This window comes from Marmota flaviventris, chromosome X (genome assembly GCF_047511675.1).
Source record: "Marmota flaviventris isolate mMarFla1 chromosome X, mMarFla1.hap1, whole genome shotgun sequence".
Taxonomy (NCBI): Eukaryota; Metazoa; Chordata; class Mammalia; order Rodentia; family Sciuridae; genus Marmota; species Marmota flaviventris.
Genome location: NC_092518.1, coordinates 45766180 through 45786855, shown reverse-complemented (window position 1 = coordinate 45786855; position 20676 = coordinate 45766180). Strand labels below are relative to the sequence as shown.

The window sequence follows — 20676 nt, the reverse complement described above, 5'->3', positions numbered from 1 at the left end:
TCACCATATGGATGTTGGATAAATGAATCAAAATTAGGTGAATGTGGCAGGACTTTTGTAGCAAGGGTGCAAAGGTAGAGAAGGCATGAATCACATTCAGAGGCTTGCAGTCAAATGTGGATTAAGTAAAGGGTACACTTACAGTGCAGTAGAAAGAACTGGAGTATGTATTCTGTCTCACTCTTTTCGATGAGATCTCAGTTTACCCTGCTTTCCTCTCTCCCTACAGTCTACCCTTCCCTGGAATCTGATGATGATGACCCTGCTCTGAAATCTCGACCCAAGAAAAAGAAGAATTCAGATGATGCCCCATGGAGTCCTAAAGGTGATCCAGTATTTTGTACCTTTAATTTTGTAGGTATGGTCAGGGGGGAAAGAGACTGGAAGTAGAAGGGATATTTTATTCAATAAAACCCAGTTCAAGCTGGGCATGATGGCACATGCCTCCTGAGACAGGAGGATCCCAAGTCAAGGCCAACTTCAACAATATAGTGAGGCCCTAAGTAACTTAAGTGAAACCTGTCTCAAAATTAAAAACGCTGGAGATGTTGTTCAGTGGTTAAGTGCCCCTGGGTTCAATCCCTGGTACAAAAAAAAAAAAAAAAAAAAAGGCCCAGTTCAGACACTCATTTGTTTATTCAACAAGCATTTGTTATGTCCAGACAGATTGTTAGATGCTGGAGATAAAATGGTCAGTAATTAAACAGTTATATAATCAGTTCAACAAAACCAGAAATAATGAGACATGCAGCTTACTTATTTTATGACTTGAGGAGAAAGGAGGAGGACCTTGAACAGATTCTACCAAGCAGACTGGGGCTTCAGAGAACATTCTGATATTGTAAGGGTCCGGCGAAGGGTTGGAGAAAGAGACCACCAAGTGACCACTCATGCAATTGGCAGAAGGGGATTTATTGAGGATCCGATTCAGCGTGCTGAGGCTCCAGGCTCACCCAGGAGGGGAAAGCAGCCCAGAGCCCCGAGCAGGGGCTGAGCACTGCTTAAGTACACTTTTTGGGGAGGGCGGAGGGCTTTGTATACATCAGAACAAATCATCATGAGGCGCGGGAAAATTGAACAACAACTCCTAAACATGATTAGTTCATTCATTGGCGGGAACAGGTCGGGCGGGGGTGATAGGTCAGTTCTAAACGGGGTACACATTCAAACTGATTGGTTTTAGGGCCTAAATGACTACGTGACAAGTTACACAGAGTCCCAAGTTATTGGACAACCAGGGAGTCAGTGGGAATATTTACTGGGCAGTTCCAGTATTGTCCTAACAGCTACAGGGATTTCAGGTTTTGCAGGTAGCATAGAAACCTAACAATACCTAATCCTTTACATTTTAACTCAGACCTTGCAGCTTAGAAACTTTACAATGCCCGGTCTTTTACACTTTAACTTTTACACTTTAACTTCAATTTCTTTTACCCTTACAATATCATCATCCTAGCCCTCTGGTAATTTTGTGGTCAAGGAGGTGAATTATGCTGACTGTTGAGCTCTACAAGGTTCAAGACTCATCTTTTGAGAAGCCATCCCTGAGTATGATAGAATCATTATTGAGTTGAATATAGAAATTAGAGGGTGATCAAATAATCTTCTCTATTTCCTTGGTTGGCTTGTTTTTACATTGGAGGATATATCAATAAGACTTTGCTGCTTAACAAACAACCCAAAACTTAGTGGCTTAAAACAACAGTAATGGACCATTTTTCAGAATGATTCTGTAGGTTGGTTAAGTTGTTCTTTCATTCTGAGGCAGTTTGACTGGTGGTATAAAAAGATCTTCCTCAATGTCTGGTACCTAACTTGTGCCGCAGTCTGGCTGGGCACAAAATAACTGAGCCACCACACCGCCTTGTAGATTCAAACAGCAGCTCTTTATTCCCGAACTGTCACCGGCACTCTACACGCATGTTCTGGGAAAATTTTCCCTCCACTGGGCTCTGCGTCCCAAATACTCTCAGAACCCCGAGAGAACTCAAGGGGAACTCGAGGAGCAGGCGCCTGAGGCAGCAGGATATGCCCTATTCCCAGCAGGATCCACCCTAAACCTGGAACCGCCCTAAACCCGGATCCACCCTGGTCCTTGAGCAGGGTCACCTTTCTCAAACATTCATGCAATGTCACTGCAAATGACCTGGGTCCAAGGCAAGCCCATTTCCACAATGGAGAGTCCTCCCTCTAAGCAACATTGGGTAGGCTGACAAGGAAATTGCCATGCGTCATTCCTACTTGGCTATGGCTCTCAGCAAACTTGGATAACTGAGCCTTTTTTCTTATTGTCTTTTGTCCATCAGGAGGCTATCCCAAGCTTTTTCATAAGGTGGCAAAAGGGTTTCCAGCAGCAAGAAAGGACAAGCCCCAATGTATAAGCACTTTTCAAGCCTCTGCTTGTTTCTTAATTGTTATTGTCCCATTGGCCAAAACAAATTATATGGCCAAACCTCGATTTCAGGGCTGGAGAAGTAGATTACACCTTTCAAAAGGGGAGCTCCAAAGTCACATTGCAAAAGGATGGAGATATATATATATATATATACATACATACATACATACATACATACATACATATACACATACATACACACACACACACACACAGGTGTGAGAAACTGAGGGCCATTTCTGTAGCAGTGTGCCATTGAGGATGCTGGAATCTCTGTATCTGTGGTTCTCAGGAAATAAGGGCCCTTTTAGTCCCAGCAAGCCTTATTTGACTTTTTTGGTGTTTGCTTGGGGTTGGAGGAGTAGGACAGCAGGACATTTTTGGGAAGTGTTCTCTTAGTCAATTGGCAAATAAAAAAAAATAGGCCTATTTTCTTATTTTATTTTCTTCTGTAGTTTGTAGTTTTATATCTCCTGTCAAAGTAAAATTTTCACATTAGTGTAATAGAAAATGTGGAAAATACCAAAGATAGAGGAAATTATAAAGAAGAAACCACCCATGAGTTTGCTACCCAGAGACAACCCTTGTTAACATTAACATATTTTCTTCTAGTCTTCTTTTCCTATGCATTTTTCTTATTGTGGTTGAAATAACACTGTATATGCAATTGTATATCCTACTCTTTTTATTTATTTTTTGTCTTTTTTAATTAAAGGTAATGTATAGCAAATAAAATACTATGGAGGAGTTCAGGATGAAAAGCAATGTTCTTATATTTCTGCTTTCCCTATCTTCAATTATGTGCCTGAAAAGCAACCTCATATTTTTTATTTTCCTGGTATATACCTATAAAACTCAAGATGATAGAATTTATACCACTAGTTCTCCTTTAATCAACTTCTGTTGTGCCCTTAGTATTTCTCCAACCCCCAGCCTTCTATAAATCATTCATTTTTATTTATATTATAAAGCTTGTTAACATATACATTTTCTTGTGATTAATAGTCCATATTTACTAGAAATTTAGTATAAAATTGAAAATCAATGCATATATTTGACCTATTAAGTTAATATATGTTAAATATGTCCCTGTGCCATTGTTTATAAATAATATTTTAATGGCTACAAATGCCTATTTTATGGATATACCTAATTTATTTAATCTGGAGGCATTTAAGCTATTGTTTATCATAATTAGCGACAACATTTGAGGTGAACATCTTTATATATAAATGTATATCTGGCAACTTGCTTAGGATGGATCCCCATGAAATTTTAGAAAGGTCAAACTATATGAGAATGAATGGTGAAAAGTCTCCCTTCCACCTCTTTTCCAATTGATTCTTATTTTCCTTTCAGAGATAATTTCTACATATCCAAATACATGTATATATTGTCTTTTCTCCTCTTTTTTATTCAATTGGAAATTTACTGTTTTAGTAAGCTATTTTGCTGCTGTGACTAAAAGACCTGACCAGAAAGACTGTAGAGGAGGAAAAGTTTATTTGAGGGCTCATGGTTTCAGATGTCTCAGTCCACAGACAGCAGGCTCCATTCCTGGGGTCTTGAAATGAGGCAGAACAACATGGCAGAAGAGTGTGGCAGAGAGAAGCAGCTCACATGATGATCAGAAAGCAGAGAGAGACTCCACTCTCCAGATACAAAATATATATCCTAAAACCAAGGCCCAATTCCCACTTCCTGCAGCCACACCCTACCACTTCAATTTCCACTCAGTTAATCTCATCAGGGATTAATTCACTTATTGGGTTAAGGATGTAACTCAATCATTTTTCCTCCAAACCTTCTTGTATTGTCTCACACATGAGCTTTTAGGGGACACCACATCTAACCCATAATATTTACTTATATACTCTATTAGTTTTTGATTTTTCTCAATAATGCATCTTAGAAATTATTTACATTCCCACAAGCAGTGCACAAGAGTGGCTGTTTCCCTTTACATTTGCCAACACAGTTTCTTAATGTAAACATTTTAAAAGCTCTTGATACATACAAGCAAATTACTTTCCCAAAAGGTTGGGACAGTTTACCTTCCCACCAGCCATTTGTAAAAATGCCTGTTTATGAAATCCTTGCAGGCATTGAAAATGTCAGTTAGGAAGAGTGCTTGCATATGAGTAACAGGAACCTGTCAAGCATCCTTAGTGTTTAGTCCCTAGGGTAGAGCTGCTTTAGTTGATGTCCATGGACTTTTGGATCCTTGAATCTCCTACATTGTATTAAAAATTTATGTAAATGTACATACATATTTGTATATATTTCTCTAGTTAAAACATTATCACATTTTCAAAGCAAGTCTAAAAAGATTTCAGTGTTCTACCAAAGAGATTTTCACTTAAAATCAGGAATAAGATGTATACCCATTAGCTCTTCTGTTATTTAGCATTGATTTTGAAGTTCTAGCCAGTATAATTAGGAATAAAGCAGAAATAAGGACTGTGTAATAAATTAAGAGAACATGTCATGATGATGTGGGGATCCCAGGATGGGAATCCTGTTCATTTTTGTCCATTGTTTTCACTGGAGCACCTTGCATAGTACTAGCAAAGGGGTGATGTTTAGTAAGTATTTGACAAGTGAAAGAATTTGTATGATTGTATAATAAATATAAGTAGAAAACAGAAATATGGCATTTTGAATATTAGAAAATGCAAGAGAATTAAAAACTTAGAATTAATAAGAGAATTCAGTAAATTGGGCAATCCCTAGATATAAACTAGATAGCCACAAACCATGAATTTCTGCATATCAGTAATAATCATAATGTACTGAGAGAAAAAAGACCTTTTTGACAGTAGCAACAATTATATAAAATACCCAAGAATAACCTTAAGAAGACACATGTGGAACCTATGAGAAGAAAAACTTCAAAACTTCACTGATGAACATAAAAGAAGGCCTTAATCAATAGAGGTATACCATGTGTCTGGTTACCAAAACTGAGTGTTATTTCCTTTCAAATTAATTTGTACCTTTGACACTATTCTAATCAAATTTTGTGAGGAACTTATTCTAAAAATAATTTTTAAGGAGCTGGGGTTGTGGCTCAGCGGTAGAGCACTCACGTCACACGTGCGAGACCCTGGTTTGATCTTCAGCACCACATAAAAATAAATAAGTGAAATAAAGGTATTATGTCCAACTACAACTAAAAAATAAATATTTGAAAAAATAATAATTTTTTAAAAAGTAAACATAATTAGCTTAAAGAATTTTAGGATAGAAGAGTTGAAAAGAAATTAGCCTTTTTAGATATTTAAATTACACTGACTGGGGATATAGCTCAGTGGTAAAGCATTTACCTAGCATGAATGAAGCCCTGGGTTCAATCCCTAGTACCATAAAAAGAAAAAAAATTCAAGGGTCGATATTTTGTAGTGCTACAGTAATCAAATTAATGTTGTTAAAGCACAAGAATGAATAATAATTTTTTTTCATTTTTAAATATATTTTTGTTATGAAAACAGAGAAAATTAGGTTAATGCCATGAAAATATAAAACACATATCACCCAAAGTTAATAATGAACATTTTGCTACATTTGCTTTGCTTTTTTTTTTTTGAGGACTTTGAAGTGAAATTCCAAACATAATGATATCTGTAGTTCTTCACTGATCTTCTAATTGTTCTCTTCGATATTAAAAATGAGGTATTGAATTCTCTAGCCGTTATTCTTGAAATATCTATTTCTCCCTTTTAAAAAATTTCTATAGTTATAGGTGGACACAACATCTTTATTTTACTTTATGTGCTGCTGAGGATCAAACCCAGTGCCTCATACATGCTAGGCGAGCACTCTACCTCTGAGCCACAACTCCAGCCCATCTATTTCTCCCTTTACTTTGGATTTTGAGACTCGGTTGTTAAGTTCATACATGTTTATAGTTTTTTTTTTTTTGTGTGTGTGTGTGTGTATGTGTAGTACTGGGGATCAAACATCCCAGGGCCTTGTGTATGCTAAGCAGGTACACTAACACTGAGCTACACCCCCAGTCCTCAGACATTATTTCGTCAAGTAGTCTTTGTACTCCATTTCTCTCTGAACTTCTGAGACTCCTATGTGTATGTGTTGATAAACTTAATGGTAGGATTACAGGTATGTGCCATCATGCCCAGCCTTTCTTGTAGTTGTTCAGACATGGTCTTCTTTAGCCTCCAAAATAATTTACAATAGCTGATTTTAAGTCTTTATCTAGTAAGCCCAACTTTGTTTAGGAAGACAGACACAGTATCTTTTGTTTTTTGTTTTTTCTTATGTATGCCTTAGTTTTCCTTTTGCATTGTATTTCTTATAATTTTGTTAATAATGAGATATTTTAAATATGGTGGCAGCTCTGGATTCTCCTCACTTTGCTCCCCAGGGTTTATTTTGTTTTTGCTTATTGCCAGTGTAACTTGTTTAGTGACTTTTTTGAACTAATCCTATAAGGTTTGTATTCTATTTGTGAGTAAATCTCTACTCAGGTAGCTTTCTGGTCATCTAATGTTTTGACAGATTTCCTTAAATGCCTGGGATTAGTGAATCTTCCAGTTTTGCCAAGGGCCTCTGTGTGCATGTTGGGGCAGCACTCAACACTCAGCCAGCCACTTTATAACTCTCCTTTAGCTTTCACTCTCTGTTTGTGCAGAGCCTCAGAGTCAGCCAGGGGTGCATGCTTAGGACTCTTTCAGGTCTTTCACAGAGCCTCTGTACATGCATGTGACCTTCTAGATTCCCCAAAGTATGTGAGAGCTTTTCACATTTCCTATGATCATCTCATTCCTCAGCTTCTTTTTAAGCCTTTGGATTAATCTGTTTGTCATAACTATTATGCATCACCTTAAGTAGCTGTGACATTAAGTACTTGCCTTTAAACATTTTCATGAATTCCTCCTAGGGAGAGGCTTTTAGTACTAGGCTTTGAAAGAAAGCTCTAACTCTTTTCTGCTTGCTACTGGGAATGTGGAGTGTTATTTTTCAAGGATACCACTGAGCTAGGGGAAGGTGAATGTGTCTAGTTCAAGTTAAAATGCCATAAAGCTCCCTGTTCTGAGATTCAGCTATTTGTCTTGAGTAAATGCTCTCCTAAGTTTCTGAAAGCCTTTGGTTAATTTCTAGAGTTCTGATAAAGCTCTTTGTGACAATTTAAACAAAAATTAGTTGTAGATGGACACAATACCTTTATTTAATTTATTTAATTATATGTGATGCTGAGGATTGAACCCAGTACCTCATACATGCTGGGCAAGCACTCTACCACTGAGCTACAACCCCAGACCAACAATTTTTTTTAATGCCAGGGATTGAACTCAGGAGCACTTGACCACTGAGCCACATTTCCAGCCCTTTTTAAAAAATATTGTTTTAGTTGTAGATGGACACAATACCTTTATTTTATTTATTTTTATGTGGTGCTGAGGATCAAACCCAGTGCCTTACACGTGCTAGGCAAGCACTCTGACACTGAGCTACAACCCCAGTCCCCCCAGTCATTTTTATTTTCAGACACTAGATATTATGACACCATTTCTCACCATGTATTTCAGTATGCATTTCTAGAAATAGGGACATTTTCTCATATAACAATAATTCCATTATATATAACAAAATTAATGATTATTCAGTAATTCTTTGATGTTCATCTAATTCTAAGCCAATAATCAAATTTCTTAAATTGTTTAACCAAACAAAGGTACTACAATGAATCTGTTTAAATCAGGATCTAAATAGGGTCCACATGGCATTTGGCTGTCTTGCCTTTTAAGTCTCTTTCTGTGATAGCTAGGCATGATGGCACATGCCTGTAATCACAGTCACTGGTGGGGGCTGAGGCAGGATGATTGCAAGTTTGAGGCTAGCCTCAGCAACTTAATGAGGCCCTAAGCAACTTATTAAGACCCTGTCTCAAAATTAAAAACAATAAATAAATAAAAAGAACTGAAGAGTAGGGCATGGTGGTGCATATCTGTAATCCCAGTGGCTTGCTTAGGAGGCTGAGGCAGGAGGATTGCAAGTTCAAAGCCAGCCTTGGCAAAAGTGAGGTACTAAGCAACTCAGTTGAGACCCTGTCTCTAAATAAAATGCTAAAAAGAGCTGGAGATGTGGCTTAGTGGTCAAGTGCCCTTGGTTTCAATCTCCAGTACCTTGATAAACAAATCCATAACAGTGCTCACTTCAGCAGTACATAATGCTAGAATTGGAATAATACAGAGAAGATTAGCATGATCCCTACACAAGGATGATGTGCAAATTTGTGAATCATTCCATATTTTTAAAAAATCTAACATTCCCCTTTTTGTTTTATCCTATTTTTGTTGTAGAAATGGTATAATGACCCTGTAGTTCATCTTGCCTTCTAGATTTGTCTGTTTGCTTCCATGTGACATTGTCTTTTTAAAGAGATTAAGCCAGTTATCTGATATGCAGAATGTTTGCTTCTTTTCTCAAGGTAATATTTAATTTTTTCTTCTGTCCCTATGTTTCTTAAACACTGGAAGTAATATGAATGACTTGCATTATTTTAACACCTTAGCAACTTTCCAGGTGGACCTTTGAATTTCCTGTTGCATCACATCAAGAGGCATATGATATTGTGTTTTCTCACTACTAGTGACACTAAAGTTAGTACATAGTTAATTGTGCTAAGTAGACTAAGGTAATGGTCCCCTGATAGCACCATTTTATTTATTTTTTTTATTTTTTATTGTTGGTTGTTCAAAACATTACAAATTTCTTGATATATCATATTTCACACTTTGATTCAAGTGGGTTATGAACTCCCATTTTTACCCCATATACAGATTGCAGAATTACATCAGTTACACATCCATTGATTTACATATTGCCATACTAGTGTCTGTTGTGTTCTGCTGCCTTTCCTATCCTCTACTATCCCCCCTCCCCTCCCCTCCCCTCGCCTCCCCTCTTCTCTCTCTACCCCCTCTACTGTCATTCATTTCTCCCCCTTGTATTATTTTTCCCTTTCCCCTCACTTCCTCTTGTATGTACTTTTGTATAACCCTGAGGGTCTCCTTCCATTTCCATGCAATTTCCCTTCTCTCTCCCTTTCCCTCCCACCTCTCATCCCTGTTTAATGTTAATCTTCTTCTCATGCTCTTCATCCCTACTCTGTTCTTAGTTACTCTCCTTATATTAAAGAAGACATTTGGCATTTGTTTTTTAGGGATTGGCTAGCTTCACTTAGCATAATCTGCTCTAATGCCATCCATTTCCCTGCAAATTCTATGATTTTGTCATTTTTTAATGCAGAGTAATACTCCATTGTGTATAAATGCCACATTTTTTTTTATCCATTTGTCTATTGAAGGGCATCTAGGTTGGTTCCACAGTCTTGCTATTGTGAATTGTGCTGCTATGAACATCGATGTAGCGGTGTCCCTATAGCATGCTCTTTTTAGGTCTTTAGGGAATAGACCGAGAATGATAGCACCATTTTAAAGTTAGGTTTTGTTCTTGAGACTGGCAAGTTGTCTGTAAATTAATAATTTGGTAGTATGTGAATATGTAATTCTCTAGAATCCATAGTTTCATCAGGGCTTGCAAACTAGTGATTTTTCTAATTGTTATTTCTTCTACATTTATTAGCTGGCATTTTTTCTATAAAGAAGAGCTGTCCCTCCTCATCAAAATAACCTATTTGGTTATTTTGTAATATTCTTTCTATCGAAAAGATGGGATGAGGGCTGGGGATGTGGCTCAAGCGGTAGCACGCTCACCTGGCATGCGTGCGGCCCGGGTTCGATCCTCAGTACCACATAAAAAGATGTTGTGTCTGCCAAAAACTAAAGAATAAATTAAAAAAAAAAACGATGGGATGAATAACTATTTTTGATTTAATGTGTTAAAGGTGCTACATAAAAGCATTTTGTAAGAGTCATGCCCTTGGGCTGGGGTTGTAGCTCAGTGGTAGAGTGCTTGCCTAGCATGTGTGAGGCACTGCGTTCAATTCTCAGCACTGCTAAATAAATAAATAAAAAAAATAAAGGTCTATCAACAACTAAAAAACATTTAAAAAAAGAGTTATGGCCTTGTTCATAGACAAAAAAACACACATCAACAATATCAGACAAGGTGATATGTGTTGTGTATCAAGTGACTTGTACAGATCATAAGTTCAAATGAAGAAAAGATAAATGGAACCAGAGAAGTTCTAAAAGTTTGCATAGGTATTGTTTTCAATATATCTTTGAAGGGTGGGTAAGTTTTGACTAGGCAGTATGGAAGAGCATACTCTAGGTAGTGTGGATGATGAGGATGAAGGCACAGGGAGAGAGGATGAGCTGTACATACAGTGATGTATAATAAGGAAGCTATCTGTCTGGAGAAGCTGAGAATATGGATGTCTTAGTCCATTTTCTTAAGCTATACCAGAATATCACAGACTGGGTAAATTCTAAACAATGGGAGTTTATTTGACTCATGCTCTTGAGGTTGGAATGTCCAAGAGCATGATACTGGCATCTGGTGAGGGCTTTGTGCTACATCATGCTATAGCAGAAGGCATCACATAATGAGAGAGCAAGCAAGAATGAGCGAGCTAAAATTCCCCTTTTATAACTAACTTGCTTCCACAAAAACAACTTTAATCCATTCATGAGGGTGGTGCTACCATGACCTAATTAGCTCTTAAAAGTTTTACCTCCTAGCCAGGCATGGTGGCACATGCCTATAATCCCAGCGGCTTGGGAGACTAGTTCAAAGCCAGCCTCAGCAATGGTGAGGCACTAAGCACCTCAGTGAGACCCTTTCTCTAAATAAAATAGGGGTGGGGATGTGGCTCAGTGGTTGAGTGTCCTTGAGTACAACCCCTGGTAGTCCCCCCCCCCTGAAAAAAAAGTTCTACCTCCTAATACCATTATAGTGGCAAATAAATTTCCACAGGAGTTTTGGAGGGCACATTCAAACCATAACAGTGGGTGTGGAAATAAGGATAGGGAGGGGGCTGGGATTGTGGCTCAGTGGTAGAGCACTTGCCTAGCATGTATGAGGCACTGGGTTTGATTCTCAGCACTGCATATAAATAAATGAATAAGATAAAGGCCCATCAACAACTAAAGACATTTAAATAAATAAGGGTAGGGAGGAATGGAGGCCAGGAGCAAAAAACATGGACAACCTTAAATACCCAATCAGGTAGGTGAACTTTTATTCTATTATCAGGTGTGCTTTGAGTATTTGTAAATTATCTACTTACCTAATAGGAAGCAAAACCTGGCTTTGTGAAAAGCTGGAAGCAGGAAGGCCAGTGAAACTACTTTTGGGGAAGTTGAAGGTGGAGATAATAATTGACATGCAGATAAATGTCTCAGAGAGTGACACCTTCTCCTATTTCCCTTGCAGCCCGTGTGACCCCAACTCTACCCAAGCAGGACCGTCCTGTACGTGAGGGGACCCGAGTCGCTTCCATTGAGACAGGTTTGGCTGCAGCAGCTGCAAAGCTGGCCCAGCAGGTAAGTGCCTGCCACCCGGTAGTGGCTCTTCTGCTGATCCCTGTTTGACTAAGATCCTCAAAACTCAGACCTTCAAGCTGATAAGATCTCACTGTTGTCTCTGTGGGTTGTGGGAAACCTTTGATCTTTGACCTTGGCAATATCCCAACCCCCTACAATATCCTTCATATCCTAGTTCTAAGACAAGCTACTTCCATAGGGTTACATAGTTGACATGTTTTAGGACAAAAGAAAACATGGGGCCAGAGAAAAGCCCTTGCTGATATTACTTGCCTTTCTTGGGTGTATATAAAAAAAAAAAAACTCAGATCGACATGTCCTTTGCCCCCACATGAAGTGCCAAAGAGGTGACTCAGCTGAGTACACTTAAGTCTTTGGTCACCCATCAGTATAGGAATTTGGTCTATTAGAAAGAGGTTTTACTTATTCTCTTCTCCAAATACTGTTACCTTGATTTTCATCCCCTGCTTCTAAAGAAAACAGCTATTGTTTTTTTTTGTCCTAACAGGTCATCTTCACTACAATTAATTTTACCCCTTAGAATTATACTTTACAAAATTCTTTAACATATGTAATATGCTCAGAAACCCTAGGAGCATTTGAAGGTAAATCTTCTCATTCTTTTCTTATCAAAATTCCTTTAGCTCCTCATGCCACATCCTGTAGTGTGAGCATTATTGAGGTAACTCTAGATTATGTGCTTCCATGTACAATGTCTAATGTAAAATGCCCAGTAGCCTTGTTCAATAGGTGATATTTTCATCATTTTGCAGGTGAAGAAAATGAGGCTCACTTTAAGTGACTAGTCCAAGATAAGACAGCCATTAAATGGAGGAGACAAGATTCATACTCATCCTTTAACTTCAAATTTCATGTTACTTGGATATTTAAATAAAGTGAAATAGTCAAGTGCTTATTTATTTTAGTAATTACATCCTATTTAAATTAAATTTAATAGAATGATGTTTTTCACATGATGGTCTATGGAGCTATAGAGTTTTTAAAAAATGTTTTGGAGGCTATTGTTGGGAACCAGCACAGACTGAGCAGGCCAGGTGGCCCTTCAAAACTTCTTTCTGTTATGTATATCCCAGTGCCATGTAAGGTGTAATTTGAACAAAAGGGGGGGAGGTGTGATTTACCACTTTAAATAAACAGATAAATTAAAGGTGTGACAACTATTCTTAGTGCCTTTTTAGGAGTAACTTCTATTTATGATGATTAGGGATTACTTCAAAGAACAGGTTAAAATTGGAGAAGGCTTTTGAAGTCTAAACTTTTGGTAGGAGACAGGAAGCCATTCTAGGAGAAAAGAAGTCCTTAGTAAATCAAACAAGGACCTCTTCATTTGATCTCTAGTCACTTCTCCTTGCTGACCTCCTGCCAGACTCTCATGCACAGCCTTTGCACCAGCCATACTACACTACAGTACTCTTGATTCATTCCATGTATCAGATTTTTTCATGCCTTTGTGTCTTTGCACAAGCCATTCCTTCTGCCCAGTGTGCCTTTTCTAATGCTTTATCTGACACTCTTTCACACCACCTACCACCACTTTATTTCAGTGGCTTTCTTTGCTTCCACAGCATTCTCTCATGGTGTTTAGGGTGATAAGTATATTTTTATGTGTCCTTTATTAAACTATAAATGCTTCAAGTGTAGGGATCTATTTAACTTGGCATCCCCACTATGGTAAGCATATGTATTTATTCAGTGCTGGGATAAGTGAATGAATGAATGAGTTTTTCTGGATTGGAGACTTCATGTTGGGACATGGAATAAAATAAGTAATGGTTAAAAGAAAAGGGTTCTGGATCTAGCCTACCTGGCTTTGAATCCTAGCAGTACCACTTGGATAAATTATTTAATTTCTCTTTGCTTCAATTTCCTAATAAACTTTCTTAGGATTAAATGAGATTTTGTATGTAGACGGACAGACACACACACACACACACACACACACAAACACAAATTGTTAATAATGGCACTTTGTATGGAGTAAGTACCACTGGCATGTTAGCTTCCCGTCATCAACATAGGGATTGGCTAGATGTAAGTGGCCAGACGGTGGAAGATCATGAATGTAAATCCAGAGCATTCAAACTTGGGGACCTGCTAACACTTTTTTTTTTGGGGGGGGGTGTACTGGGGATTGAACTCGGGGGCATTTGACCACTGAGCCACATCCCCAGCCTCATTTTGTATGTTATTTAGAGACAGGGTCTCACTGAGTTGCTCAATGCCTTGCTTTTGCTGAGGCTGGCTTTGAACTTGCGATCTTCCTGCCTCAGCCTCCTGAGCTGTTGGGATTACAGGCATGCGCCACTATGCCTGGCCTATTAACAGATTTTTGAGCAGGGAAATTGGCAAGGTGAAAATGGTCCTGTAATAAGAGAATGTAATCATCTATGAGTATATCTAGATAAATTATATGAGAAAGAGACTGGCTGCAAAGGTAGAAAAATTTAGGCTAGTTGATCTAGATATGAAGAGATCGTTTCTGGAATCAGATGAGAGAAAAGGTTACAGAAATACCATTCCTGATATGGGTGGAATAGAAGTGTGGCTGAAAAAGATTCTGAAGCCAGATGGCTTGGGTCTGAATCCCAACTTGGCCATGTACTGGTCCTGTGACTTTGGCAAAATGGCTTAGCCTTTCTTTGCCAGTTGCTTCATTCTTCAAATGGGATTATATTTCTTCTCAAGTTCTTTTAAGTATTAAATGAGTAACTTTAAAATACTGCCTGGCATGTATTACTAATATTATTATTCTTGTCCCCAGAAATTGCTATGGTAGCCACAGCCTGTCAGATCCTCCGAAGGCAGGAGTAGGTTCGTGTTGCCAAGAGAAGGCAAAGAAATGTAATCACTGAGTTGTTCTTTGTGGCTGTGTAGCATTTCAGAAGGTGAAGTCGTTTACATGCTCTCAGCACCACCTTTCCAGGTTCTCAGGGCTCCAGATGCCCACTATACAAGTACCCACTATGCAGTGGATAGTAGATCCATAGAGCAATGGATGGATGAAATCCAAGATATTGGGAGAAGTGACACAACTCCTTATTCATACCTCCCATCCAAAATTGAGGTTTTAGATCTGTCTACCTGGAAGATTGTCAAGTCCTCTGTTAGAAGAAAAAGACCAGCAAAATGAAGAAAAGCCATTGTAAGAAATTAAGATAGAATAATAATTTACCACTTGTTGAGTTCCTTCCATGTGCTATGTATTTTTACAGCATCGTTTTATGTAATCTTTCCAACAACCCTGAAAAGTGGACATTATTTTGCCCATTTTGCAGATGAGGCAGCTGAGATTCAGAAAGGTTAGTTACTGACTATAGTCATCCAATTTAGGGAGCACTAGCCTGGATTTCAACCCAGGCTTACCTCATTGCAAAGCTAATCATCTTTCTATTCTCAGATGTTCCATTTAAAAAAGTTTTCAGGGTGTGTCTTCAGATAGATCTGGTTAAATATTAGATTCAACTATTTTTCAGCTATTAAACTTTGGAGACAAGTTGCTTTATATTCCTGCTCCTGTTTTCTTATCTGTAAAATGAGGGGTTTTCTTTCTTAGGACTGTTATGAGGATTAAGTAGGTTAAAGTATATAAAGTACCTCAGCTGCTGGTTTAAATTTAATTGTTGTTATAAGTGTTCATGATCCACCTTATTAGTGATAATTTTAGGACCCAAACCCAAAGTCTCCAAATTCATTTACAATTCTCTTGCCACTGTACTGATAAATGGCAGTGATGACTTATGGATGAATGGCACCTCAGGTATTGAAAGGTCTGTGTGTTGTGTGTATTAACAGACTAGACTTAGTGGGGAGGGGGTAGTGGATTGCAGAATGTTGATGATTATCTTGTTCCTTTTCTGGGAAATTATCTTATTTGATTCATTCCTGAATCATCCTTCCCATTTGACTTGTGTTTCAGGAGCTACAGAAGGCCCAAAAGAAGAAATATATTAAGAAGAAGCCTTTGCTGAAGGAGGTAGAACAGCCTCGCCCTCAAGACTCCAATCTCAGCGTGGCAATACCAGCCCCAACACTGGTTACTGCACCCCAGCCTCTTGCCTCTTCCTCACCCCTGCCTCCTCCTGAGCCTAAACAAGAGGCTCTGTCAGGAAGTCTTGCTGACCATGAGTATACTGCTCGACCCAATGCCTTTGGCATGGCCCAGGCAAACCGCAGCACCACACCCATGGCCCCCGGCGTTTTCTTGACCCAGCGGCGCCCTTCAGTTGGGTCCCAGAGCAATCAGGCAGGACAAGGTACAATAGCCGTATGGTAGTAACGAGGGTTCTAAACCTTAAGTTTAGACCATGGAGAGATGTTTACTGATTTTAAGTGGTGACAAGATCAGGTTTAAGATCTTTCTAAAAAAAGATCATTTGATGACCAGAGTGGAGGGTGGGCTGGCAGTAGGAAAGGTACAAAGGAGACACATACATAGATTCATGCAGGAATGAAGAGAAGCTGAAGTTCTGGCCAAGGTAGTAGAAAAGGGAAGGAATATAGTGACCAAATATGGAAACAATCTAATGAGACATAGGAGATGATTCATATAGGGAGGAAGAAAGAGGCAAGAAAGAGTTAGGGGTCTGACCGCCCCCTTTCCTCACTTGTGCCCTCAAAAATTCAGGCCATACAGTCCATAGCTCAAGGGTGCTGAGGTTGGTGTGATGTTGGGGGTTGATGAATATAGGAGTTTCTAATGAAAAAAGGCCCTGGCGATGGCAACATGAGGAACATTGGGCTATAATCACTAATAAGACCTTTTTCTAGCCCTTGTGGGTGTGATAAAAGGACATGGAAGCACACTCATCTCCCTGCAGAATTTTGAAAGGAAAGTGATTGGGCCCAAAAGAAATCAGTGGGGAAAATGAACCAGACAAATTATAACCAGGGAGTTTTATCTGCTGAAGGAGGCCATAGGCAGAAGAATTAAGGTATGTGGTGTTGGATGGAAATAATTAAGGAGGGATTCTTGTCCAGTATAGTCTAAGGATGAAGAAACGTTGTGGGGAGAGGAATAGAGTAGGGGTGGCCTGAGGACAGTTAGTGCTGGAGTTACTGCTAAAGCTTTTGCCATACCCTTTGCTTACTTTTCCCTTCCCCCACAGGAAAGCGTCCCAAAAAGGGCCTGGCCACAGCAAAGCAGAGACTTGGCCGTATCCTGAAAATCCACAGAAATGGCAAGCTACTTCTGTGAGCCGAGTCCCCTTGTGTTCCATCCCTCACCCCTTCACCCCCATTGCCTTCTCCGTTGTCAACTTTCGGGGCACTTCTGGATCCTGTTTGCCCCGGACAAGGTGCTGAGGCGCATTGTCCTGCTTTCTTGGGACTGACCAAAGGCATGGACACCCCCATGGATCTTTCCACTGGTTCCCCTCAACTCCCTTTCCCACTACCACTATGAGCATCCTACCTTCTTTCTCTATACCCCTGAGAAGCAGGTAAATGGGAGAAATTTCCAACTGACTAGAACCCTTATTTCTGTTCCTCCAGCCCCATTTCCCTGCTTTGTCTTTTACTCTTACCCCACTCCCAACCTCCCACCATGTAGCTGGTAGGCAGGATGAGGAGAGGCATGAAGAGATCCTGGGCCCCTGGATATTTCTGTGGCCATGAAGTGGGAGACCCGGTGCTCCACTTTGCAACTCCAACCCTCTCTCTAGAAGACACCCATGTTTCCTTCCCTTTCCCCTCCCTACCAATCCAGTGGATGTACCCACCTGTAGACTTCTTTCTGGGAGAAGGCTGTGGTCTCTGCCCCCTCTTGCCAAATACTTCATGGAAAAAAGAGGAGCGCCCAGAGTCCCCTTACTGCCCCACTGTGGGCTATTGATAGAGGTGGCCTAGAAAGGCTGAATTCACTTATCCTTAAAAGAAAGGAGATTCACTTTTCAAAGTGTGGAGAGGACAGATGCCTAGGTCTTTGACCATCCTCATTGGAGGAAGCTACTTATGGCTGGCTATACATGAAGCTCTTTGTCACAGGGTGAGCCCCAGGGATTTGCCTGGATTTTGAGGTCCTGCAGAACATTATCCATGCAGCTGTGGCTGGGCTCCAGCAGGTGTAAACCTGAAAGCACCTGTCACTGAAGCAGATAACCCTGGACCTTCTGGAGAGGGTATCGCAAGACAGTCTACCCCTGGGTCCTTCGTCAAACCTCCTTACTTCTTTTCCCACCTGAGGTCTTAGTCTGGATTAAGACCTCAGAACTCATATCTTCACTCCTGGACCTTTGCACTTGCAGACCATAGGTCAGCATTTAAGCAGAGTGCAGATGGACCACTCACTCATGAGCCCAAGTCTAGGAGAAGAGATGCCCATCTGTGAAGGAGCAGACCATCTTCCCCTCTTTCCTTTGTGTATTCTTTCCATTGTCCAGACAGTGCCCAAACCTCCCTCTTGTCTTGCCTCACTGGCAATCTGGACTTGATGGAGAATGCTCTTTTTCCCACCCCATTTTGGCACTGCCCAAGCGGAGTGTATCCTTGTCCTCTACCCTCCACTCCAACCTCACCCCAGCTTGCCTCAAGCTTCTGGGGAATTTAACAGCTACCATTCAGGCCACAGGGAATTTGTGAGGCTTCCTTTGTCTTCTTTGTGTCTTTGGTTTTATTTCTTCTCCACAGCCCCGCCTCTACTGTTCTTCCTTGGAATCAGGGGTCCCTTAGCCTGTTTGCTTTTTCTACCTTGGGGACCCCAGGGGCCAAGCAGTCCTCCATCTAGTCACACCAAAGGCAAAAAGCCTGGCTACCTCCTCCCTAGCACGTGAGGTCCCTACTCCCCTTTCCTCTGTTTCTACCCAGCTTTGCTTATCTTGGGGATTTCAAGGCAGCAGGGGGTAGTAAGGGGAGGGCAGGAGAAGCCTCTGTCCCAGTGTAGGCAACTACCTGACTAGACACAGACTGCTGTCACCAAGACCAGGTCCCCAGCCCTTTTGCCCATTAATACCCCTTCTTGATCTTTCAAAGGCAGCTAAATTGCTAGCAAATCCCCCTGATTCCTGGCCTCTTTCTCCTCCGTTTCTTTGTTAGAAGTTTCTGTGGAGCTAAACTCAGCCTCCATTTGACTGGGTTCATTTAGTTTAGTAGGGTTCTCAGAGTCTTCTGTTTGTTGTTTTGTGTTGTTTCCAATGAAAAGCAAGTTTACCCTCAGAGTCATGCTTTTCCAAAGAGGCTAGTGTTTTTTTTTTTTTTTGTTGTTGTTGTTGTTGTTTTTTAATGTTTCAGGTTCTAAGTGAAGTGAGTTGGGGAGGGGTTGGAAGTGGTAGTAAACAAGGTTTAGAACATGGTGAGATAGTTAACTCTGATCTCCAATCCCCAGCAGAGAACTGGGGGTAAAATAGGGGACAGGGAGAGAGGATTTCTATTCACCTTTAATATATTTTTACAAAAAAAAGCAAACAATTTAAAAACAAACCCACCGCTTCTGTACATGTCTAAATATATTTTTAGAAGTGGGTAGGATTGTGAATTTCTGATGCAGGGCCTTTTTATAAATAGGTTAGAATAGTATCATCTGGACTTCTCTGTTGTTTTTTCCCCCTGTTTTTTTCTTATGTTGTGTTACTAATGTAATTTATATTTTTTTTAGATCCTCCCTTTCCTATAGAGATAAAAGTGATTTATCTTGGCAATTGCTTTGCTTGGCATTCTTTTTTCATGGGTGTTGGTGTTGGTGGAGGTGGTGGTTGTGGTGATGGTGGTGTGGTATGGGGTCCAGAAGTGATGCCTTTTCTCTCTCTCTCCATCAGCAAATTATCAGTGAATATTTTCTTGGAACTCAGCCTTAGGTAAGAAGAGAACAGGATTCCTGCCCTCAGTAGGGACTCAGCTGAAGCAGATAATCAAAAGTATAGTGAAGAGAAAAGAAAGGGTACAGCAATCCAAAGGGGGTCTCACAAGTTCAATGGGAAGGCTTTCCATAGCTTCCATGGATTGTTTTTACTTGCTATACCTGTGCCTCTTTCTATGAATCTAGGACCCCAGCCCCATGCCCCCACGCTTTCTGATATCTCCTTCAAGCATCTGTGGTATGATCTGGACCTGACTACTATGCTGGATCTAATACATCATGTTTGTTTCCTTGTGCCAGGTGCTATTGTGTGTGTGTGTGTGTGTGTGTGTGTGTGTTGTTTCATCTTCACTAATACCCTTATCCTACCAATGAGGAAACAGGCAAAGTAACTTTCTATCATCACACATATAGTAAGTTCTGGTTCTAGAATCTGTTCTTATCACTTTGTTCTGCGGCTTCTCACTGATAACCCCAACCCTTTATTAAGTGCCTTTTGGGTGATAGGCATGGGTTAGACATTTTACTTAGTATATCTCATTTAATCATCACTGATAACCCTATGAAGTAATTATCCCTGTTTTTTAGTTATGAAGACAAACTTTCCAGTGGTCTTCCACAGCAGTATCTGCCCAATTCCAAAACTCAAGGTCTTTCCCCTTCACTGTGTGAAAAAAAATTGTTTGAGGCTCAATAACCCAACAGATATTTATTAAGCACTTGTGTGCAAGGTGCAGCATTGAGAGTTGTGTCCTGAGCCAGAGCCACCAGTATAATATTAGGAACCTTGTTTCAAATTCACTACCTTTTAGGGATAGGCTTCACTACCTTTTAGGACAGGCTTCTTACTGTGTGTGGGTCATCTGTAAAATAAGGAGTTTGAAGTCACTCAAGATTTCTTTCTCCTAGAGATTTTACTTTTGTAAGTCCGGGTGATGCTCTCTGGGGTTGGCATTTACTGACTAAATGACCTCTTCTAGTTCTCACAATTTTGAGTC

At 39.9% G+C, this 20676-nt stretch overlaps 1 protein-coding gene and 1 non-coding gene across 3 annotated transcripts in view; both read left to right on the top strand.

Moving 5' to 3' along the window:
* Positions 1 to 19520, top strand: part of Phf8 (PHD finger protein 8) — an 83276-nt gene extending 63756 nt beyond the window's left edge. For both annotated transcript variants that reach the window (XM_027950180.2, XM_071606836.1), the window contains 4 exons: positions 230 to 325; positions 11759 to 11868; positions 15806 to 16142; positions 16995 to 19520. In XM_027950180.2, coding sequence (XP_027805981.1) covers positions 230 to 325; positions 11759 to 11868; positions 15806 to 16142; positions 16995 to 17083 — 632 coding nt within the window. In that variant the 3' untranslated portion in view covers positions 17084 to 19520. The remainder of the gene's footprint in view (positions 1 to 229; positions 326 to 11758; positions 11869 to 15805; positions 16143 to 16994) is intronic.
* LOC114104189 (U6 spliceosomal RNA) lies at positions 8564 to 8671 on the top strand. The gene has a single exon (XR_003584802.1). It is a non-coding gene; the product is annotated as a U6 spliceosomal RNA (small nuclear RNA).
* Positions 19521 to 20676: the final 1156 nt, after the last annotated feature.